At 40.0% G+C, this 25,250-nt stretch overlaps 1 protein-coding gene across 1 annotated transcript in view; it reads left to right on the top strand.

The window, feature by feature from the left end:
- LOC142045757 (arginine-glutamic acid dipeptide repeats protein-like) overlaps positions 1–25,250 on the top strand; it is a 256,334-nt gene that overhangs the window by 111,155 nt on the left and 119,929 nt on the right. Inside the window, exon 4 of the mRNA XM_075060204.1 lies at positions 24,464–24,569. Coding sequence (XP_074916305.1) covers positions 24,464–24,569 — 106 coding nt within the window. The remainder of the gene's footprint in view (positions 1–24,463; positions 24,570–25,250) is intronic.

Here is a 25,250-nt window from a genome sequence, read left to right as displayed (position 1 = left end):
TTTCATTTATAGAAAGATTCTAGTAATTAAGATAAAAGAATATACATGCTTCACTACTGTGAAACATAAAGACATAATTTATGCTCTGTATCTACTGTAGTTATGATTACTGACTGCAGGCTGTTGAACTTCCTCTTTACGGATTGCCAAAATGCTGTGACTGTTTTCAAGGGAATTGTTCTCCATGAGTTTAGAGACTAAAATGGGCCGGCTAACAAGGACCAGCTTCAGTATGTGCTTTCATTGTGTTCATGTTTAAATAAAGCAATTAGGTGCTTTAGTTCTTTGATATATTTAATTCTTAAGGCCCTGTGAAATATAAAGAAGGTACCTAATCTATAAAATCACACACTGATACCAATCAAGACATTTAGTGCAAAAACAACATCACTTTTCATAACCTTTCTAATACCAAAGAAATCCATTACCAAAATCCATTTGTTTCCAGATGTGGTAATTTTCAGTCCCCCATGTAGTGCAGTGCTTTGCATATTTATATAGAAAAATTGCTCATAAAGTTAAGAATTCCAGTCCCCTGTGCTGTGTTCATGATCAAAGGAATCATTATGGGCAAGGTAGACTGTGACTGAGTGCAAATCTCCATTATTTGTCAGGCAGTTGACTGTCAAAGTCTTTGAAAATTGAGAGATTTTTCAGGGGCTGTTTCTATGTGTTTATTCTTTTGAAAGCACCAAACATTTTTCTAATCTAAGCTTTTGAGTTTTGAAGCAGTTTGGACCTCTAAGCTAAAACCTTCACACTATGAAGTGCAAAATTCCATGAACTGCGGTAAAATACCATCATAAATCTTTCATCTGGAAAGTGCAGCTGTCGTTACTTTCTCTACACTCCTCCGTGTAACCTGCTACTCTGTGTAATTCTGTCTACCACATAATCTTCACCTCTGATTAGGCAGGGCATGTCCCCTGGATGCACTTCCTTCCCACATGCTCTCTGTTTTCAGTGCCCAAGGGTGAGTTGAACAGAGTAGCTGCAGTTGGTGTTAATATTTGGCTTTTGACGCTGAATACAGGAAGGTAATTAAACCGACTGTGCTGTTTGTGAACAAACTGGGCCAGGCATGCAAGCAGCTGAAGCATGTTGAAGCATGTCTGCGTCTAACTGTATAGTAAATGCATAAAACTCTAATGCCAAGTTATGCTTGAAAGTTCTTGTACATAAGCATCACAGCATATATAGTATATTATTATGGCCAGTGAAAACCTCTCTGCCTGTAATATGTGCGCCATAGCTTTCATTCATGTAAATGTTCAATAATACCTTGGCATAGCATAGCTCATTATGTCTAATCATAACTGTTTTGAAGTCAATAGGTGTTGTGTGCACTCAGCACTTCCAGGTTTAAGCAGCTCCCAGTCTCCTCAGGTTTGGCAGCCTTTCTGCAAGGCTCAAATAAGTAAATTAAATTAAAAGCATGTGGAATTTGAAGGGCCTGTGTAATATAATGAAATAATACCTTCAGATACGCACACTGCTTATGTGGGAGGAGGTGGGATTCAAAGGCGGGATGGAAGGGCAAAATGCAGGAATTGTACAGAGCTCTCAGTGTTTAAGATGTGCCAGATCAAATAAGAACTGAATAAGCTTCTCCCCTCTGTGTTTGTAACAAAGGGAGGTAGTATAAAATCACAAGCTGTACAGTCTTAATTTTTATTCAGCTGTTTCTAAATCAAATTCCTTTAGGTATTTTCAAGGCCCTTTTCTTAGAGTGCTAAGTTGATGGCAGGTTTTGAGATTTTTTTTATCATATTGAGAGAATTCTTAACTGGTGGAGGAAAAATATAGTTTAAATTATTAGCTAGCTCAAAAATAGCCAAATGGGGTTTTACCAGAGTTTCCTTCATAAATATTTCTTTTACATCCAAGTAGTAAGATAGTATTTTTCTTTGTTTAAAATATTCTGCCAGAATTGACAATTATGAATAATGGTTGGACACAGAATTTTTAATTAGGTGCCCTGATGCTTTGAAGAAGTCTTTAAAAATTGGTTTGCTTAGTTATTATAAATTCTTATGTGCAAAACAATGAATAAAGTATAAACCTGCAATAATAATACACAGTGGTTTCTGAATCAACATTGTAAGTTTGGAACGGATCAGCCTTTCTGCCAATGTCTTTCGTAGCTATGTAACGTAACACAAGTATTACAGGAGGACTGGATTGCTCATGGGACTTGTGATAGGTCACTGAGCATTTTTCTTCTAGGTCACTGGTTTAAGTCATGGTCAGGTTGGCGTAACTGAAAGTCATCAGCACTTGACCGCCCTTGGGCAGCTGAAGCTGTTTGACTCATGGCCTCATGCAGACTTAATTTAATTCCTGTGTGTCAGGCTGACTGGATTGACACTCAGCTTCTGTGGTCTCACCTTAGAACATACCTCCCGCCATTCCATGGAGCTAAAGCAGAACGCAGCACTACTCAAGTTTGGCCCCTCCACAGATGAAGCTGAGAGGCCAAATTTGATTGGTGTTTTGACCTAGTGCATGGAGTCACAATGCCACTGAAATTTGGCTTGTCCATCCCTTGTATATGGAGTAGATGGGCCAGGCCTGAGTGGCATTGTGACCCCCTGTGCCAGGTCGCAGTGCCACTTGGTTTGGGGACTCTCTCACATGGGGGGTCTGCGGCAAACTGTCTTTCAACAAGGACAGGAGGCTTGGGAGTCAGTGTGGGACAGTGCTGCAAAACCTAGGGGCAGGTTGAGAGGTCTACTTTAGAGGGAGTGAGGGTACAGATCATTATCTATAGACAACACATAAAAAAAATAAGACATCTTGGTGTGACCCTCAGGACTCCTGCCTATCCTTGTGTTTTGTGTACATTAATGGCGGTTCATTAAACTGCATGGCTCCAACATGCATGCGTGCGTATGTGTGTTTGGGGGAGGCGGCATTCAAGACTTGAGGGGTTTAACCCTCTTGAGAATTGTTTTTTCCTTTCATCTTCCCCCTTCAAGTCTTTTTTTTTGAGCACTTTCTTTTTATGCCAGGTAAACATATCCATTTTGTCCTCTAGTGTAGTTATTTCTGGTTTTAGCATCTTCAATATCTAGCTATTTCCAGATGAATGGAGGCCATCTTTCCAATCTATTGGTTTAGATTAGACTGCAGCCTGTGGACCCTGGCTTCGGGTTTGTTTATTTAGTATTGGTTTACATATAGATACAAAGAGTAAATATAAAGCCCCATGCTGCTAATGCTAGCTACTGATGTAGCAGCAGATCTATCTTAGAAATTCCCTCAACAGCATACTACACAGTCTGTGCTCTTGTCTTGTTAAAGTTGCTTAAGGCTGCTGCTCTATCTTCTTGCACAATTGTTCTGATTTGTATCACAATAATTATTTACATTACATTTTTAATGAATGTCATGACATGACCTTATTCATCAGCCAGTCTCTAAACTCCCTGTAATGCATGAAACATGAGTATTGGTGGCTAGTGTGGAAAATGGAGCGTTAGCTGACTTCTTCAAACCATAACTTTTTGAATAAGCAGCATGTGTTGTTTTTTAAAGCCCTTGTCACCAGTGTAGACTACCATAGTAGTGGTAGCTTAATTTATTTCCTGCTATATAAAATAAAATATCTTGGACTAGTAGGTAGCATTTTAACAGCCATGTGGGCACCCAGACTCTGCCCTGGGTTCACAGAGTGAAGTCTCTTCTGACTGTTTATCCATGCAACTCCTATAACTCTTTTTATTAAAAGGGCAAATCCTTTAGTGAGATGTTCAAGGGGCCATATTTCCCTGATATTTAAAAGGTGAGAAATCTATTTAAACTGTACAGTGTATATGATGGCTTCAAACAGCTCCACTGCTAAGCTATGCTGCTTTTGACGTAGGTGATAGATGTTGTGGCTGGTTGTGCTGAGTAATTAGATGTGAACTGTATCCCATATGACCAATGTCAGGAGTACTCTGAATGGTAGCTTCATTTTGGTATTGTCTTTCTTAAGGTTTAAAGTTTAAAAACCTTAATGGAATTCAATTACAAGAGCATATATTCAATGATTAATTAAATGCATTTGTAATACCATTAGTTGTTAGGTAACTGTTTGCGAATTGCGCTTGACATTGAGTGTATTTGATTTACAATGCGTATCGTGTGCAGTGCAGCAATAGAAATGCTAATGAGGCAGTGTTTTAAGGAGGGTAGCTCTCAATACTTTGTCAGCAGCTTGCTGCCAAATTTACTTCTGTGAAAAAGGCATAATCTGTAATCAAAGTGGAGTTTGTGGAAGCAGCAAACATGAGCAAAAAATCCAGTGATCTCAAACAGTGCTTATTGCTTTCTTCAGTAGTGATTTTATTTTATAGCCTTATTAGTGAGTCCATCGCCCCATTTTTTTTTAATATACAGCTCTTATGATGTTGGGCGGAAGAATGGCTGACTTCTCAGCAACATATTTTCCTTTAATTTATGTTTTGTATAATAGCATTGAATGGCACAGCATTTGCTAGGTACATGTACCTGTGCATATGAAAATGAGTTATCTTGTGGTGTAAAGATTTTATCAACACCAGTGTTTGAGATGGCCTTCAGTGGGTGTCATTATGGATAGGTCAGTGAAACCTCTGCTCAGTGTGCACTCATTGTTTATATTAAAAATAAATCATAAGATAAGAAACGAGAAGAAAATAATGAAAATGTTATAAATGCTATCAAATAACTCATTCCTCCCCCCGTGTGTGGAACATGGTGTTTAGTTCTGGACATGGATTTAAAAAAAAAAGTGGAAATAGGGGGTTTTTCAGAAGAGTGAGAAACTACTAGAGGCATAGAAGACAGTCAGTATGGAGACAGACCAAAAAGATTAGAGCTGTTCAGAGGAGAGGCGACATACATAAATTTCAAATTAACGACTTGTGAAAGGAAGTATAGGTATTGTTATTACTGCCTAGCTCTTGTATAGCGCATCACAAAAGAGGGGAGTATCAGGCACATTTTACAGATGGAGAAACTGAGGCACAGAGATGATCTGACCTATCCAAGGTTACCGAGTAGTGAGTATTGATGAGAGAGGGTAAAAAGGTGTGTCTGATAATACCAGAGCAAGGTCACATTCTGTGAGATTGAAAGGCAGCAAATTTAAAACTGATAAAAGGAAATAGTATAACAAATTATTAATGGGTAAAACTCATTGCCATTAGATATCACTTAGGTCAAGACATAAGAGGATTTGCAAAAGGCTTAGGTATTTATATAGCTAATGAGAACATGCACAGCTACATTAGGTAAGATTACGTAAATATACAATTTATTTTGCTTCATAAATCAACCACTAACCGACAAAGATTTGGAAGAAACTTCTCTTTTGGGCTGATTATTTCATAACATGATATCTTGCACCTTTCTTTGAAGCATCTGGCTCTGACCAGTCAGAAACAGCATATTGGACTGAAAAAAACCCTATTGGTATGGCGACTCCTATGTGTTTATATATATTTTGTGTGTGTGTGTATGTGTGTGTATATATATATATATATATATATACACACATATATATATATACACACACACACACACACACACACACACGTATGTGTATGTATTTACATTCTTTCATATGATTTGTGTGTATGTTAAGAAACAAAAACTAAAAACACCATCTAACATAGGTGGTTTAAACACTGGAGAAGCCTGCTGGTTTTTTAGGAGTCTATGGGTTTGCCTTCACTGGAGTTGCAGTGTGTGACACAAGCTTGTGTAGGCATACTGGATTTAGTTTTAACTTAGCTTGCTTGGATACTGGTACTAACGAGGCCATGGCAGCATATTCTTCAATGTGGGCCGTACATGCCAGCCTAAGATCCTGGGTAATTACTTAGGTGGCTAGCCTGCACTGAAGTGTGCATTACTCCATCTTCACTGCTACCAGTACCTGAGCTAGCTTAGGTATGTCTATATGAGCTGCAGACACACCCTGTGAATGTAGTGTAAATCTGCCCTGTGTTAACTGAGTGTGAAGTACAAAAGGGTATGAGGTAAAAGGCTTTGTAGCAACAGAGTGGATAATGTTGTGGAATACTGCTTGTTATCTTCCACAAATGAATGACCTCTAGGTAAAGGCACTCTATTTTTCAATGTACGGTTAAGATTTTGATGCCAAAAAGTATTTAAAAAAATAGTAGATATGGTAGATAGGCTTTTTCTAGCACTGAAAGCTATAATTAAACAGGTTTGTTCCTGCATAGCTGTATGCTGTAACAGTGTGGTTAGTGCATGTTTCCGCGCGGCTCATCTGACACCATGCACCACAGAGTGGAATTCAAAGACTATAAAAGGGAAGCTAAGCAGAAAGATACCACAATGGGATTAAATGAGATACTAAGCAATGACCCATGACCTTTGTGAAACAGTTTGCTAGTTTTATATTAAGGAAGCCAGTTTTATTTTTTTAGTGTAGTTTCTTTTTCTTGGCTATAATGAAGTTCTTTGGTTTGTAATATAAAATTGTACTGAAGTTTAGAGAATGTTAGCACACTTAGGTATCTTTTACTTGTACAAAAACAGGCACGTTGCTAGATTTTGGCTTAGTAAGTGGCTGTGTTTCCAGTAAAGCTGAAAGTTTGTAGGGAAAATACTTCTGTTTAACAAAAGAGATTTCTATTTTATTTTAATTACTTAAAATATTATAAGTCATGTCTGTTGTTTTCTCCTTGAAAATGTGAATTAAGATGTGTACGACTGTGTGTTGCATGTACTGCTTACATATCGGAAGCACCTAGACACATACAACACCTGATGTTTGATGTACTGAGTCATATAAACATAACAATGCTCTCAGGTTCTCTTTGTAACTGTGATGCCCCTAGATGAAAAGGAGGGAAGTAAGGGTTTTACCTTTTTTGGGAGAGAAGCAAATCCTACCAAAATTCTTGGAAGGACTTTTGCTCTCCTATATTATTCTCCTGATTGATGTGATTGTCATCTTAGAAATGTAGGCCCGAAAGGGTATGTCTACACAGCAAACAAAAACCCACAGCTGGCCTGTGCCAACCCTCTCGGGCTGTGAGGCTGTTTCATTGCTGTGTAAACTACCAGGCTTGGGCTGAAGCCCAAGTTCTGAGATCCTGCAGGGTGGGAAGGTTCGAGAGTTTGGTTTTGAGCCCAGGCCTGGAAGTCTACACAGCAGTGATACAGCCCCACAGCCTGAGAGCCCTGCAACCCCAAGTTGGCTGGCACAGGCCAGCCGTGGATTTTTCTTTGCTGTGTAGATATACCCAAAGGGACCTGAAGAGGTCATCTTGTCCTGCGCCGAGGCAGGACGAATATGTGATTACGGTTGATTCGGAAATAATTCAGGCAAGGCACCTACACAGTAATTATCTTCCAGTCACAGTGTAAAGGTCATTTAAAAAAAAAAAGCAGTGAATTTTTCAAAGCAGTGAATTTTCCCCCTTTGTAATTAAAGGGTGTGGTGCTGGGAATAAAGGCTGGAGTCTACATCTAGAAGATGTATTTGTTTTGCCTGCTTCTAGGTTAAACATTTGTCTGTTGCAAAACGGCAGTTAAGCTGTATAGGCAATTTGGCCAGTGTTAAATAACCTAGCAAAGGCCCTAATTATAAAGTAGGTTTCTAATAATAAAAAACTAAATGAGATACAAATCTGAAACCTCTTTTTGGGTGAAAGATTAAATCAAACTAAGTTTATTTTTGAAGTTGGGATTTGTATAATGGAACTTTGAGTTCAGAATACCCATAAACGGATTATAAGTATATTGAAAGCAGTGCTGGCTTGACTGTCCCTTCTCCTCCTCTCCCACCCCCCAATTTGGTTTATCGGCTCTAGTCTGCACTTGTTTTCATGTGACTTACATGCAAGTTCTGCACATATGGGAGAATATGCAAATACCGTTTTACCTGGAACAGTAACCTGAACAGCACGTTTCTTGGAACACTTCTGCTCTATTTGGTATACAACAATATGTGTTTGATGCTTTAATAGCTTTGTACCTTACAGGAACGCTGACCAAATAAATTAGTTTATTTTAAAAAAAACGTTTTGCCTCTATTATCAACATTGTGTGTTAGAATTAATAACACTTTCACAGTCCATTTTATTGTTCACTGTTTATGCTGTTTTTCTTTTTAGCATTTTTTCAAGGTTGGACCATGAGACTAGGTCTACTCAGTTTTACTTTTTTTAGGCTCAGTCTCACTCCAAGTGCACGTTGTTGTCATTTTGGGTTGTACACTGCAGGGGAATGTGTATATGCTGTACAAATGTTCTCTGGGAATCTTCTTTATGTTCTCCTTCCCTCCTATGTCCCTAGATCCACCAATATGCACAAGCTGATATTCTGCATAATCAATGCCAGCTTTCCCCTGAGGTTGAGCGGAATCGCTGACACACATCCACTTCTTCTGTTCATTGGGAACCAAACAGACAGAGAACCCTGCTGTGAAACTAACCAACCCCATTTATGGCAACAAGCAGTGTGGGGGTGGCTAAAGAGTGAATATGTTCTCACAACAATAACCAGCTCTTTGTGCCTGGTGTTATGTTGATAGTATATTGGAGAGGATTGTCTTTTAGAATACAGAAGAATCCCTATTTTATGTCGGGGGTTTGAGGAGTTAATAAAATCATAAAGTTCATAAAACTGAACACCTCAAAATTATAGTAAGTACGGTGCGTAAGTAGCAATATGGTGCACTGCATCAGTTTCTTCTTACTGTTCAACTCTCTGCAAAGTGATTTCCAGGGCACTGAAGGCATTGGAATGAGGAATCAACACCACTTTCACAAGCAGTTTTTTCCCATCTGAGTAAAAGAGGTCCATGTAATTGGTTGTTAGTGAGATTGGTGTTCATAAAACAGTTTGCTGTACTGTCTTTGGAGTGCAGAGTTCTATCTTTGTCCTGATGTGAATTGTTTGGAGTTAACCTTGGATGTCTCATAAGTATTACTTTAAGGTATTAAATACATTCACAATGGACTCTTTGTTCAATGACTGGGATTCCTTGGTGCTTCAATAATACAAATAAATAATAATAAATACTGAGCTTCCTATCTCCCTGTGTGTGAGTAGTTGAGATGGTGGCTCAAAATACATTGAGCTAATCCAGTGCTCCATCCAGTCCCTTAGAAGAACCTCCTACTGATGAAGTTTGAGCTCCTGAACTGTTGATTTCATGCAACTTTCTTAGGTATAACACTTAAGTTCTTTGGGGCAGGGGCAGCCTCTTTAATGTGGTCTGTCTAATCTTAGCTGTTTGGTGTTAGTGAACAGAAGGACAATAAAAGTCTATAGGGGATGCAAGATTTAAGGTAACTGAAGTAGCTTTTTGCTTTAAACAAGAAGGTGTATCTGATTGGAGGATTTATTTTGTTTTGGGAGAATGATTTGCACTGAGAAATTGACATCAGTGCATAATGCCGCTTTAGACTAGCGTCCTTGTGCCTATAGACTATATATACCTCAGATACTTCAGTGCAGAGATGTGTGACTGTTAGGTACTGTGCACAGTACAGATTGTCAGTATAAATTGTTACTCAGGGAGTGTGAATAAGCCACCCTCCTGAGCAACATAAATTATACTGACCTAAGTGCCGGTGTGAATAGCGCTATGTTAGCGGGAGAACTTCTCTCTCTGATATAGCTACCTTTATTCGTAGGGGCTGGAGTAATGAAGTCAATGGGAGCTCTCTCCCACTGCCTTAGAGCAGCTGCAGTAGTAGCATTTCAGGATGCAGCTGTGCCACTGTAAGCTCTGTAGTGTAACCATTGCCTTAAGGACAAGTGGAAGCCTATTTGCAGTGAAGGTTGCACCCAGCGCCCATTAAAAAAAGATCTTTTTATTGATTAGAAAACCTGGTTTGACCTGAACATTTGCAGATATGTTCTCCTTTGCCTTAAGGGTAAATGAATGTTTATTTGCTTTAGTCATTTAAAAAAAATACTTATTTGAAATTTTGTTTTTATCTCCCCTTCCTTGTTTATACCTACATATTTCCCATAGAATTAATACATTTCCTTGAGACGGTGCTAGTCGAAGAAAATAAGCTGTAATTGTACATGTAGCTGTACTGAGAAGCAGCGCTACATAGGAGAGAGGTATTGTTGTTTTATTACCTCACTGTAGCGTCAGATGAGTAAGAGGGTCTTTTTGTAGCTAATGGCCAACAGAGCTCTTTCTTCATCTGAAGTCGCAGGGGACTGTATCTTGGGAACTTAAAAACTAGTATTCCAGTTCCATCTCTGCGAGAATTGGTATGTGTGTCATGGAGAGGGAGCAGTTGAGATTGCATTTATAGTCCCATTTTAAGAGTGATTTTGATTCTCCCTGTAACCCCAAAATAAAGAGAGATCCTTATGCGTACAAATGTGTAGGCTTAAGGCAACAGTAACAATATCAGTTGTACAGTGTGCACACACGTCGGTAGGCTGACATTTTCAAAGCAGTGTATGGGATTTGTACACCTCTATGCTGACTTAAACCAGAACCAGTTCTACACAAACTAACACATGCTTTCTATATAATACACGTGTGTCTCTGAACAGCAGTGGTTTAAATCTTATAGAAATTCAGATGTAGGATTTTTACACTTAGTGTAATTCTCATCAAACTAAGGGCATGTCTACATTGCCCCGTAGTTCAGACTATGGGAGCATGAATTGCTGTGTGCAGCAAAGTGCTGTGGAGTAACTCTCCTCTGTGGATGAGAACTTAAAGGTTCCCAGGTCCTCTTCAAACAGTACTACTAGGGACCTTTACGTTTGTGCCTACCACGTCCACACAAGGGAATTACAGTGCAGGATTTTGGGGCATGCTGCTGTTCACATTCCCGTAGTCCAAACTGTGGGCAGCGTGTCCATTCCCCAAGGAATCTCCATGTCTTGTATGTGTAGATAGAAAAATGGTGTTTTAACTATGTAACCATGCTTATGTAATCTTTGGGAGCATGCTATTCCTAAAGACTGGTGTGTGCGCGTTTGGATGTAGAGAAGTATAAATGTTTGGATTTTGAGGGGGAGAAAGAGGCAAATACAATATTTCATAGATTTCTGAGAGTTAACGACAAACAAGGCCGTGAATTAATTTGCACCATACTGAAGTGGCTTTATGAATTCCAGAAGCAGTTTCATCTATTAAAGTTATAGGGAGACGGGGATAGAGAGAATTTTTTGCTGTAAACAATTACAAAATGTCAAGAGGGAGATGTGAAAAAATCCTATACTGTTTTGTCAATAAATTATTATTTCTCCTATATAGATCACAGAAATAGGACTTTACTCTGGAAACAGCAATATTTGATATACCCCAAGCAGCTTATTCCTAGCTCAGCTCACACTTCACTGAATACGCTGATCGATTATCCACGGCTTAACCAAGCCTTCTCATTTCCTGCCTTCCATTATGGTGCTCAATCAAGCCGACAGTTCTTTGTGGCCTGGCTTGTGCACTGAGATAAGCCATCAAGGCATGTTTCTATTAGAAAAGCTCTTGTAGATGGAACAGTCATTAGATAACACTAACAGGTTTAAAGGTTGCAGTCTTTGTGTTGGTTCAGGTTAAGGGGACAGGAGCCAAAAGGCAGCCTCCTTGAGTTGTTTTATTTGAGGTGCAGGGAAGATTAAATAGCACCATATTTAACACTCTTACTAATATCGTTAATGTCTGTCGTCTTTGCTGAATCCTGAGCACTCTAATTTTTTGGCAATATTACTATGTTTGCTAGCAATAATTTGCATCACCACTCATGTTCATATAGAATTGATGGTGAGCAATATTAATTTCTAAATAAATATGCTGAATACTCTCTAAAAATGCACGTTTCAGTTCTAAAGATGACCTTTATCTTGCCAAGCTGGGTTTTTGGTTTATAAACAGCTGTTTGGTATTTTCATAATTTAGTCAGGAAATCAAGAGTACAGAAAGTGCTGTCCAGAGGGTGCGGTGGTGACCTTGAGGAAGCCTGGAACCAACACTTTCAGCCTAAAACAGGAAGAAAATACATGCCTGCCACAATCTCTACACCTTCTGACTTTGATTTTTTTCCAGAGGGTTGATAAAAGTATTCCTGGTTTTCATTTGAAAATAAGCAAGTACCGAAGTAATTTCTCCTATAGCAGGAGAGAGAACGTTGGTAGGAATTCTACACGCAGGAAAAAAAAAAAATCAATCCGTGAAGCAAGCAAAATCTACTGCCCCTTGATTAAAGACAGGTCTGTTCTGTGGTGGTAAGCATAATTGGAACTGTTTTCTGGAACAAAAAATGATTCCTTTTCGGAGACAAACATTGTCCAAAAGATTGTTAATACATGCAACTAATCCACAGTAATAAAAGATAATGTCAATTTAAAAACTAGTTTTGTGGGTCAGAGCGTCTGCACGTTGCAGCATGTAAAGTGTTTCTTTTAAAGGGGGAGGTTATTTTTAAACATCTAAATTAATGTGTTAACATCTCTTACTCTAGAATATATCAGTTGATCTTTTGGTGTAAAGGATTTCAGTTCTGAATAGGAATTTTAAAGGAGGGAGAGATTTTTCTTTTCCTTCTTTTCCACCTTCCAGTTTGCTGCTTTGAAATAGCTACTGCTCACTGAATCCAGCATGTCCATCTGTCATCTGCAATGTACTGTATATTGCTTCCAAAGCTACTTGTTATTTAACATAGTAACTAAATAGGGCAAGTAATGAGAGAAACTGCTTAAACCACGTGGAGAGGCTCTGTGGGACATCTGTGACCATTTGCACAATTTGTTAATCATAATCCTGGGAAGATATTCTGACCCTGTGAAAGCTTTACAAGAGATTTGAATATTAATATCCAATAGCTAGGTTTTAAAAAACATCTATGTTAAAAAAGAGGCTCGCTATTTTTGACTTGTCAAATGAATTTAATTGAACCCAAAAGATACTTGTGACACTTTTATAGACTATTTAGAATTGTAGTTCATAATCCAGAATAAAGGGATAATTTATTTCACATGGAAATGGATTAAGTGTTTGTGTTGCAAACTGGTTGTTAACAGTAACATGTTTTATTTACAAGCCAGGTATAATCTTTATTTTCGGTATCTGTGGTTGGAAAAACCTACATGCTCTTTTATTTTGAAATATTTCCAGCGGTAGTTGATGCAATTTGTGTATAGTGAAAGAGAGAACTTAAAGGGCAAAGAGAACCTTCTAAATTCAATAAAACGAAACTTAAAAAGAGTTGTCATTCTCAGGATGCATGCTAGTTCTGAATTTCATAAATATCTGCCTGTCTGTAGCTTTCGTATGACTATCTTTAAAAGATCTATGTCACACTTCGTTAACAAGAGGACATTTGTTCTGGTGTGTGCACATGCGTCCTAAAAAAAAAAAAAAAAAAGGCTGTCACAAAACTTGTCGTCTTGAGACATCGTGGTACAATCTACTCTGTAACTGACTATAGTTTGACTTGGAAATGTGGCATGCAGTACAGTATGTCTAGGAATTTTGTTGCAAAGACTGATATAATTGTAAGGAACAAGATTCTCATAGACATTTTATATTTTCAATGAGATTGGAAGACCAGATTTTAAAAAAATTCCCTGCTGGAGAGTAGACACTCAGAACAATTTTCAAGATTATGCTTTTAAATTAATTGGACAAAAGCACAATCACTGTAACAAGAGACCTTAAAGGGTAGCTCTGATTTGAAAAATACTTTCTGATATTGGTGGAACAAAGATTGCAGCAAATTAGTATGTCAGCATATTTTTAGTTGCATCATCTGTCTAGGGATTTATATATAACTAGTTGTTTGCACATCTCGATTGTAAATAACAATGTGCTTTGTTGTTTCTACATTCTGCTTGCAGCCCTTGTCCTGCCATGTAGGTGGACTGCATGATGCAGAAGAAGGAACATTTTGGAGTAAATTTTCCCCATCCATTTTGAAACATGGTGTCTGTACACTCAGTTCTCGTCTGGCTGACGGGTTAGTCAGCTGGCAGAGTTTCTACCCTGTTTCTTTTAAATTGCATTTCAAGTGCCCGTTTTATGCGGTAATTTTCCTTTTAGGGGTACAAAGCACAGGAAATTGGTGCTTTGTTTCCATACCCCAAAAGATGTCTGCAAATGTGATTATCCACAGAACTTTGAAACTCTGCTTATGCAACCAAATATTTAATTCTACCTTCTTCCCCACCCCAGTTGCGTAGTTCAAAAAGTGTATTATTTGTGCCTCTAAACTTCATAGAAAGGATAAAAACAGAAAAAAAAATTTTTTTTTTCTTCTATGTTATAAAAGCCCCTCTAATTTTTTCCCCCCTTTCTTATTTGCCTCTTCAGGACTATAATTGGAACTATCAATCTAAAGCAGTCAGAACTGTTCCTGAAATTGAGTGGCAGAGTTCAGTGTAGGGCAACTTTTTGTTCAATTAACCCTAGCAGTATCCTTTGAAGACGCCGTTGTTTTTTTTTGTTTTTTTTTGTTTTTAAAGTAAAACTATTTAATTACTTTAAGGGGATAACCCCACAATAACCTGTGTTCATGATTGTGCTCTCCTTTGGTAGGCATCATTCCTTCCTCTAACTAATTTTAAAAGTTTAATTGTTAACATAATTTTGATTTTTTAAGTCTGGGTTACTCCTCTCAGTAAAAAGGTGAGATTCATTGAGATCAGCTTGATTAACCTCATTGTGCATTAATTAGAAGCCCCATGCCGTCAGCCCAAGAAATGCATGTTTAAATGACTCATTTATTTATTTTAAGAGTGTTTCCTCACATGTTACACTGTCTGTCTGAAATACAGGCTCTGCGCTGTTCAGGTAAGTTGGCAGTATAGTGGTCTTCTAATTTTGTAACAGGTGGGCTCCTTTGTTGGATTCATTTCCAAGTATTTCATAGGTACGTGGCTAAAGCAACATGGCAAATATAGTCTGAGTTCAGGGCACTACCATGTAAACTCTGTTAGGTGCCTTTGTGTAAAAGGGAAATCTAAATGCATCTTGCTACAAAGCCCACAGTTGCACCTTCCTCTCTACTGTGAAATATTTTCCCTTTTTATTATTATTGCAAAGCCAACAATAAGAAAAACTAAAAGCTACAATCAAGGCTTTCAATTTAGAGGGTTACTTTTTTTCTTTAAATCAATCCCACTGAGTCAGTACACCTTTTCCAGAGTCTCTTCAAATGCTGCATCAAAGGGGTTGGAGATTGCTACCTCCTGTGTGTAATTCTTGCTGACCTGGATCTCTGTGCCACTTTTTGTTGAAATTGATGAGTCGTGTGAAACTGGCAAGGGGATGCAATGCAGACATACGTTTGTTTTATTAAATTTGGAGGTGTGGATTGTAGGGAAAAAACAAAACCTAAAAATAAAAGAGAGATTAGTGGCTCTGGAGTGAAAATAACACCAGTAGATGGTATTGGCAAGTATTTTCCAGTTTAAACAGAACTGGAATATCTGCTAGCTCGTATTACTGTTAGGGTTGCCACAGGCACTCAGCATGAAGCCAAATATTTAAGACTTCTGGCTTTCTATGTGTAAAAAGACTGCCAAAATTAATTGCTGTCTAATGGGGATTTCTCCCTCCCTGCGTCTCTACCCAAATCTCTACCATTTGCTTAGTTCTGCTGCTAGTCATTTTCAAATTAGAAGGTGAAGTAAGATGAACCAGGGAGTGGGCAGACTGTGAGCAGCGGGAATAAGACTTTACATGAAACCATGGATTTACTGAAAAATAACTCTTTTTTCCTACCAAAATAACAGACAACGAGCAACATGCCTTAAAATAAGGTATATTTATATTGTACTTTGACCTTCTAATAGCACCATCTCATAGACTTTAATGTCAGAAGGGGCTATTATAATAATCTAGTCTGCCCTCCTGCACATTGCAGGCCACAGAACCTCGCCCATCCACTCCTGTAATAGACCTGTAACCTCTGACTGAGTTACTGACGTCCTCGAATCATGATTTCAAGACTTCACATTACAGAGAATCCACCATTTACACTAGTTTAAACCTGCAAGTGACCCATGTCCAATGCTGCATCCAAGGATCTTGGGGTTCTTTATAAATATTAATAATTAACCCTCCACACCCCTGCTAGAGAAGTAAGTACTATTGATTCTATTTTATGGATCGGAGAACTGAGGGACAGAGAGACATTAAGTAATCTGCCCATGGTTGTACAGGAGATCCATGGCAGAAACTGGAATGGAGCCCAAATCTCCTAGTTCTCTCCATTAGCCACAAGTCTTTCTTTAACTTGATAAAGTGTAGTGGACCTTTAAGAAATTATCAAAAAAACCCCAACACAACAAACAAACAAAAAGTGGCCTCTCCATATCCCCACTTGTGGGATGTCTCCTCCTACAGTGCTGCTAAGCTTTGGTTTTCCAGGTTTCCAGGAAAGCAGTGCCCTTTGGGATTGCAGCAGTATCCCCTCATGGCACTAAATGGTCAGAACTGAGGTTATACGAGGCCATACACTCAACTGCTTTATTTTCTTCTTTTCCATGGTGAGCTTTGCTGTGTGCCTGGAAAATCGTGTGTGTGGCATAGGGTTTTTTGCCCAAAACTCTCCTGTTGATTTCCTGTTACAGTTCAAACTCTTAATAATTTAGCTACATTTTAGAAAGTAATTGTAGGTAGTCACAGTTCACATTCGTGGTCCACCTCTGACTTTTGGTTTTGGACATCACGTCCCATCCAACTAACACATACTAGGTGTAAATTGCATATTTCAGGCCCCCTCATCTTCCTGGATATTCATATGTCTGCCTCCTGTGCCTTTGGGAAAGCTATTCCTTGGTGGTGGTTCAGCCTGGTGGTCCAGTTTCGGCACAAAAGTACAAGCACACTTGACTCCAAGCCTACCTCTTGAGGGAGGCCTATGAACCAGGAAGTCCCCAGATCCATCCTTTGTTTGGGTTTCTGTTCCTGTCTGGGAAGTGAGGGGATAGAGAGCAGAAGTCATCAGTGCCAGAACTACCACCTACCTTGGGTACCAATTAAAAGGAAAACTCACTGCCACTTCCAGAGTGGAAGTGCAATTGAATGGGAACCAGGCTCTTGTCAATCTGGTAGTGCTGAGGTGCCAGAAACTTAGATGGTGCCACTTTCCAGATAGGAATAGCTGGTATGATTTCCTTGGGGCCACAGTCTGTCTGTCTATATGGGAAGCCTTCATCTAACTGGTGTCAGACTCTGCTTGGATCTAGCCTCTTACTGATGCTGAGCGTTCATTAGTACTTAGTTCTGCTTTTGTGTCCGTCAAACATAAGGGTAAGAGGTTGCTGAATTTGGTTGGTTGGTTCTTTGCACTGGGGGACTTGGTGTTGTCGGAGACAAGGCAGAGTAAATGTTGCTGTGGCTACCTGGAATGGATAGGCAGATCAGAGGTCTTGTTTCTCGCTTACTTGGTGCCAAACTTGCCTCCAGCTCTTCCTGCAATACCAGACTCACAGACTTTAAGGTCAGAATGGAGCATTGTGATCATCTAGTCTGCCTGCATATTGCAGGCCACAGAACCTCACCCACTCCTGAAATAGACACCTAACCTCTGGCTGAGTTACTGAAGTCTTCAAATCATAATTTAAAGACTTCAAGTTACAGAGAATCCGCCATTTACACTAGTTTCAACCTGCAAGTGACCTGTTCCCCATGCTGAGGTGAGGGGGCCTCTCCTAATCTGACCCATGGCAAAATTCCTTTCTGACTCCAAATATGGTGTCAATTAGACTCTGATCGTATGGGTAAGACCTGCCAGGCAGATACCTGGGAAAGAATTCTCTGTAGTAACTGTACCCTCGCCATCTAGTGTCCTGTCTCCAGCAGTTGGGGATTTTTGCTACTGGCAGTTGCCGATGGCCCACAAGCCATGGTAAGCAGTCCCATCATACCATCTCCTCCATAAACTTATCAAACTCAGTCTTAAAGTTAGTTATTTTTTTTGCCACCACTGTTCCCCTTGGAAGGCTGTTCCAGAACTTCACTCCTCTGATGCTTAGAAACTCTCTAATGTATTTATAGGGAGCAGTCCTATCCCCCCTCAGCCTTTTTTTGATTAGGCTAAACAAGCTGAGCTCTTTGACTCTCCTCTCATAAGGTAAGTTTTCCATTTCTTGGATCATCCTAGTAGTCCTTCTCTCCACCGGTTCCAGTTTGAATGAATCTTTCTTAAACATTGTTAAGGTTCCTTCCCCACTCTGAACTCTAGAGTACAGATGTGAGGACCCACATGAAAGCCCCCTAAGCTTTTTTTACCAGCTTAGGTTAAAACCTGGTTCTCTGCCACCACCAAGAAACGGAGAAAAGACCACTTGGAGTTCCTCTTCCCCCAAAATATCCCCCCCAAGCCCTTACACCCCTTTTCCTGAGTAGGCTTGAGAAATATCCCCTCCAAACCCCTACACCCCTTTCCCTGGGAAGCCTGAGTAATCCCCTCACCAGTTAGTCCTGGTGAACACCAGATCCAGACCCTTGGATCTTAAAACACTGAAAAATTAATCAGGTTCTTAAAAGAAGAATTTTATTAAAAGAAAAGGTAAACTTCATCTCTGTAAAATCAGAATGGAAAGTGACTTTACAGGGTAATCAGATTCAAAGAGCCCTAGCTTTAGGTTCAAAGTTACAGCAAACAGAGGCAAACCCTCTAGCAAAAAGAACATTTACAAGTTGAGAAAACAAACATAAAACTAACACACCTTGCCTGGCTGTTACTTACAAGTTTGAAATATGAGAAACTGGTTCAGAAAGAGTTGGAGAGCCTGGATTGATGTCTGGTCCCTCTTAGACCCAAGAGCGAACACCCCCCAAAACAAAGAGCACAAACACAAGCCTCCTCCCTCACCCAAGATTTGAAGAAGTGTCTTGTCCCCCTTATTGGTCCTTTCGGTCAGGTGTCAGCCAGGTTACCTGAGCTTCTTAACCCTTTAGAGGTAAAAGGATGTTGGTGCCTCTGGCCAGGAGGGATTTTATAGTATTGTCTACAGGAGGGTTGTTACCCTTCCTTTCTAGTTATGACAAACATGCCTCTGAAGAAGTGGGTTTTTTAACCAATGAAAGCTTATGCCGAAGTACCTCTGTTAGCCTTTAAGGTGCCACCGGACTCCTCGTTTTTGTGGATACAAACTAACATGGCTACCCCCTCATACTTTCTTAAATATGGAAGACCAGAATTGCACACACTATTCCAGATGAAGTCTCACCAGTGTCTTGTATAATGGTACTAACACTTCCCTGGAAATACCTTGCCTGATGCGTCCTAGGACTGCATTCGCCTTTTTCACAGCTGCATCACCGTGACAGCTCATAGTCATCCTGTGATCAACCAATACAGCCAGATCTTTCTCCTCCTGTCACTTCCAACTGAGATGTCCCCAGCTTATAGCAAAATTTCTTGTTGTTAGTGCAAAGTCATGCATTTAGGATTATTAAATTTCATCCCATTTCTATTACTCTAGTTTACAAAGTCATCCAGATTTTCTTGTATATTATTCCGGTCCTCCTCAATATTGGCTATTTACTAACCTTGTGTCATCCGCAAATTTTATTAGCACACTCTCACATTTTGTGCCAAGGTCAGAAATACAAATGTTAAATAAAATTGTTCACAAGACTAATTCCTGAGGCACTCCACTAGTAACCTCCCTCCAGCCTGACAGTTTTTTTTCAGTATAACCCATTGTAGTCACCCCTTTATTAACCAGTTTCTTATCCACCTTTCAACTGTCATATTAATCCCCATCTTCTCTGATTTAACTAATAATTTCCAGTGTGGAACTGTATCAGATGCCTTGCTGAAATCCAGGTAGATTAGATCTACTGCATTTCCTTTGTCTAGAAAAATTCTCAGAAAAGGATTTCAGGCTGGTGTGGGACGATCTACCTTTTGTGAAACCATGTTGTATTTTATCCCAGTTACCATTCACCTCTATGTCCTTAACTACTTTCTCTCTTTCAAAATTTGTTCCAAGACCTAGCATACAATTGAGGTCAAATTTTCTGGATCACATTTTTCCCCTTTCTTAAAACTAAGAACTATATTTGTAATTCTCCGGTCATAGGGTATGATCTCCAGGTTTACGATCTCCTTGCTATTGGGCTTGCAATTTCATGTGCCAGTTCCTTTAATATTCTAGGATAGAGATTATCCAGGCCCCCCAATTTAGTCCCATGAAGTTGTTTGAGTTTGACTTCCCTCGGATGTGGTAATTTCTGTCTCCATATCCTTGTTGTCATTAGCCATCCTGCCACTGCCCCTTAGCCTCATTTAAAAACTGAGGCAAAGTATTTGTTTAGGTGTCCGTAGAACTCTGTCAAGCTCTCCATCTCTGGTGATGTGGTTCTCTCCAGGCTGACTCACTTCTGTCATTAGCTAAGTTCCAGTTCTGTACTGGTGTGATCCAGTGGTGCTTCTCCTTCAGATCTGGAAGATGTAACTCCTGATTAGGACTCCCTGTTCCAGGTGCTGTCAGGATTGGCTTCTGCACCCTCCAGGGTGGCATTAGAGGCTTACCTGGGTAGCTGTTGTAACAGAGCAATTGTAGCTTCTAGGCAGTGTGCACGAAGGATTTTGCCATGGTGGCAGCATTCCTAGGGCACCAGGGAATGTGTGTGTGTATGCATACTTGGACAATTAGCTGATTTATGCTTGCACTTGTCAAGACCTAGAGGGAATCCCTGGGCCACTACTTAGGTCATAGATAGAAGAAAATCTTTACTGATACCCTTGCATCTGAGTTCTTCCGCTGAAGGGTTTTTCAACACTTGCCATGCCACAACTGTCTTGAAGGCAAACCCTCAGGAGTGAGGTTTTTTGGATCTCATGGGCTGGCAATAAATTGTGCTCTGAACATAGGAGACATGAAGGCACCTTCGCTGTTGTCTTTGCTGGGGACTAAAGGACAGTGTACTTCCGTCAGAAGCCATCCTAGATGTCTCCATTCTAGGCTGCGTACTACTCACAAGTGAGAAAGTGGTGGCTGGAATCCATAAGCAGCCAAATTCCTTATCAAGTTCTAGAGCTGTGGGCCCTATGACAGGCTTTCACATTTGCTTTATCTTTATTCAGAGACCACATAGTACAAATGGTGATGGACAAACATCTCTTAACAAACAGGAGTTTCTCTGATATTCATTGTGTTGGGAGGAGATGGTCCTCTGACACTTGTCTGACTCATTGAACTAATCCTGTGGCTCTTCTGCCTTGCTGGCAAAGAAAGCAGGTCCTTGGGCAAGTTAAGTTGCAGACTACATGAGCGGGAGCAGTCTGTGAAGCAATTGGATCATCTTGTCCAGTAGGCGAAGATGTCTTTCCATAGATCAATTCTCTCTCTCTCTCTGAAGGAAAGAGAAGTACAATGTCTTCTATTTTGCTCCAGAGGAAAGATGGACAGAAACCTGATGACAAATTTGCTTCTGTTGGACTAGAGCATAGATCTGTTAAATACTTTCCCACTGATTCCATTACTTATTTTGGTGATTAGACAGGCCAAGGTGCCTAGTTCATTCTTATCATTCCAGCTTGGGCTGGGATGAGAGTCATACTTGGAACTCCTGGCTCTCACAAGTTACCATCACTAGATAGTCTGAGTTCTAATCCATTCTACTTCTCAATCTGCAATCTTTTCACCTCATAGCTTGGCTCGTGAGACACTGACTATTTATGATTTAGTATGTTCTGCAAGAGTGTGGATTGTCTTGCTGCAATCCAAGAAAAGCTTTCATGCTGAAGTGTTGTTTCCCCCAGATGGAAACAGTTTTCTCTGTGGGCAGCAAATAACCTGTCTCCATTTTCTGCCCTCATTTAATTGATTTTGAACTACATGTTATTCCCAAGATATCTTGTTTCAGCCTGTCCTTGTCCTCAATCAAAGAGCACTTACCTGCATTACCAGATGACAACTGTAAAATTGTCAGCCACCCGACTGTTGCAGAATCCTTCAAAGGACTATTTAATATCTCCACCAGTCAGAAAACCTGTTCCATGTGAGATCTCATTGGGGCTGAAACACAGTTAATGGAGGCACCTTTTGAATTCTCTGTCTTCTGCCTCTCTCACAACAGCATTTTTAATCAGTTAGATCTGCAAGAAAAGTGAGTTGCAGGCTTTGGTGGCTGTTCTCTCCCTCTGCAAACACATTCATGATCTTCCATAGAGGAGAAGGTTTTCCTTTATTCCACCCAAATTTTTTTACCTAAAGTAGCATCTAGTGTTCCACTCAAAGCGGACCACTAATCTCCCCAAACTACCTTCTTACCAGTGGGAAACTAGCCTACTTATGCTAGATATTCAGAGGACTTTGAGTTTTGATTTTGGATTGTCCTAAGGTATTTGGGAAATCATCAGAAGTGTTTGCTTCTGCAGTCAGTTCATACCTAACCAGATTAGGTGGTGCATTGAGACATTATGCATTTTCTATGGTATCTCAGGTTGTTAGAGCTCACTCTGCCAGGGCTAAGATGGCATTGAGAGCCTGCCTTCATAACATTATCATTGTAGAAATCTGTAGGCCTCCTACCTGAAGCTCTTTTCTCATATTTACTCAGCACTCTTCTCTTGACTGGGCATCTGTAGTCGAGTTTGGTTTGGGAGAGCAGTTTTGCAATCTTAGTTTAATTAAAAGTCCTCATGCCTCCTTCTTGGGAGTTGTGGTGCTTGCTAGACTCTACAAATGGAAACATGGAGAGGTCACCTCAAGGGCGTTGTAGTCTTGTTCTTTGAGAGCATTGCTTCTGCATCTTCATGCTCCCCATGCACCTTCCCTCTTATCCTGGGAGTTCTACTCTCTGCAGGACATTGGAGTTTAGTGGAAGGAACTGAGGTGGTTAGAGACCGTGTGGCCTCTTGTGACCTCTACTCTGAGCTTTCAGTGTTGTGAGGAGTGGTGGTGAGGAAACAGGAAGTGCTGCTTTCCTAGAGTTTCTAAAGGTTTGCAGTGCTGGGAGAGCACATTTCCCCACCTAGGAATATGCAGAGGCAACTCTTCCAAAGAACTGCAGTGACTGGCTGGTAAGCTTTCTTTCCCTTGGTGCTTGCATGTAACTCATTACCATTAAGAGAATTTATGCGCTTGCATTAAGAGGAGAACAAAACCTTTAGACCCACAGTTATACTTTCTGTCTATGAAATGTCTCTGAGATTTAAAAAGATTGGGCTGACTTAAGGTACTTTCGGAGATGGTGATGGTAGCCAGGGAACCTGGCACATCAGACAAGCCATTTATCTTTTACGTTATTCCTCTAAATCTTTAACGAAGCGCAGATTCTCCTCTAAAGCTTGGACACATTTTCATTGCAGTTTGTTTTTCTGTGCTGTTTTTATACAGCGCACATGGTAGTAATAGTGTTTGGAGACCTTTTTTGACACAATGCTGCCACTAGCTGGCCCTTCTGTGGTACTACATGTGTTTTTTAATCAGAGGCTTAAAGAGCAGTGTTTAATTGCAAGTTCTGCGTGTTTTTGATTAAATAAGAAAAATAGACATTGTTATAACAGGCTAAAGGGGAGGAGGAACAGCAAGAATGTAGACTAAACAATCCATAAATATTTTTAATCTAAATTTAAATATTTTAAGGGTGGTCTTAGAACTGGTAGGAGAATTGCAATGTAAAAAATAAACATTCTGTGCTTGCAGTTGCCTCATTCTGAAGGAATGTTAATTTCCCTTCAGGCCTTCCTCTGTTTTCTTAAGTGTTCTGGAGTAGCAGCAAGAATTGGCTACTGAGGGATTCAGAGACACATTAAAGCAAAGATCCTATATATGTCATAATTTTCTTTATCTACAAATTATTCTCTTGGTGAGAGGTATTTACATTTTAACTTCCGGTTGAGAAGTTGGTAACGGGGGGTTGGATTCATAAATATAGACATAGCAAGTCAGTGGTTAGATTCTCTGGTGAGCCTCAATCTCTCCCCTTATAAAGAACTTGAATATCCAGAGCCTGCAAATGTTGCGTTTAAAGTGTGACATCTTTGGTGCCAAACAGGAATGTTAACAAAGAGCCCTCAACATGATGGGCAAAGCAGTGTCTCATAGGGAAGGCTTGTGGAAAGTCTGCTGTCCAAAAATGGCCCCATTGAGTTTCTATTCTTTTTGCTGCCAGGAGGGAGCTGATTGCAGCTCCTCTGTATCTGGCTAACATTACTTTGGATTTGTTGGAAGTTGATGGGTGAGAAGATTGCTTGAGGGAAATGAGAGCCCAAGAATGCTGTTGACTCCCCACTTCCAGGGTTGGTGTTGGTTGGTCAAGCAAGCACAGCTAACATTGCATGGAAATGGATGTCACTTGTTCTCTTTAGTCTTATTAAGGATGAAAGCCTCCTGTGCTACAAGTACCACTGCCCTTGGGGTTTTTTACATTATATTAATATTTTTCTGCTTTTGATTCTCCTTACCTCAGATTTTGTTCAGTGGTACTTGAGTTTTACGCTTGGGAAGATTAGTGTGGCAGCCATGATCTCAATTCCTTTTCAGTAATGCCTTAGACCTTCTCTTTCAGAGCAAACGGGACCATCTCCTTATGAATGTCAAATGGTACTATCGCCAGTCGGAAGTCCCAGATTCAGTCTACCAGCATTTGGTTCAGGACCGACACAACGAGAACGGTGAGTCATACTCTGTAGTGTCAGTCTTAACTTGCTTTTACATGGACATTTACTAGAGTCAAGGGGTGCTTACTAGTCTGTGGAAAACAAGATCAATGTTTTTGCATAGGGATGTGAGATAAGAATTGTCAGTGTAAACCAGACAGAATGCAGATGAAGTCCTTTAATATCTATGTCTGGGTTCATTTTAGCAGCATATGGGTCCTAACCATAGCTATAATCTGCTGCATCTCAGTTATGATGATTTACTGTACTGTATGTATTAATGTTGTACTTGGAGACAGCAGATGGGTAAAGTTATTGGCATCCCTTGAGGTTTTTTTGGACTATACAAATTAACATTTTATGAGATCAAGTTGCGTTAAGGATAACTCATGTAGCCCCTTTTACTCTTGGATGCCTCTGACATACTGTATTAGCTCTAAATTCTTGCTGCGGAGTGATTATTTAGCCTTATCCTAATGTGTATTTGTACTCGCTGTCACACAGTACGACAGTTAGTGTTTCACTGGAAGCATTGCTAACTGACTCTTTCCCCTGTCTTCCACCCACCGTTTTTTGGACTAAATAGGAATAGCCATACTGGGTCAGACCAATGGTCCATCTAGCCCAGTGTCCTGTCTTCCGACAGCGGCCGGTGCCAGATGCTTCAGAGGGAATGAACGGAACGGGGCAATTGTC

This window comes from Chelonoidis abingdonii, chromosome 23, assembly GCF_003597395.2.
Source record: "Chelonoidis abingdonii isolate Lonesome George chromosome 23, CheloAbing_2.0, whole genome shotgun sequence".
Taxonomy (NCBI): Eukaryota; Metazoa; Chordata; order Testudines; family Testudinidae; genus Chelonoidis; species Chelonoidis abingdonii.
The sequence above is the reverse complement of the archived record's forward strand: the minus strand, read 5'-3'. Positions and strand labels throughout refer to the sequence as shown.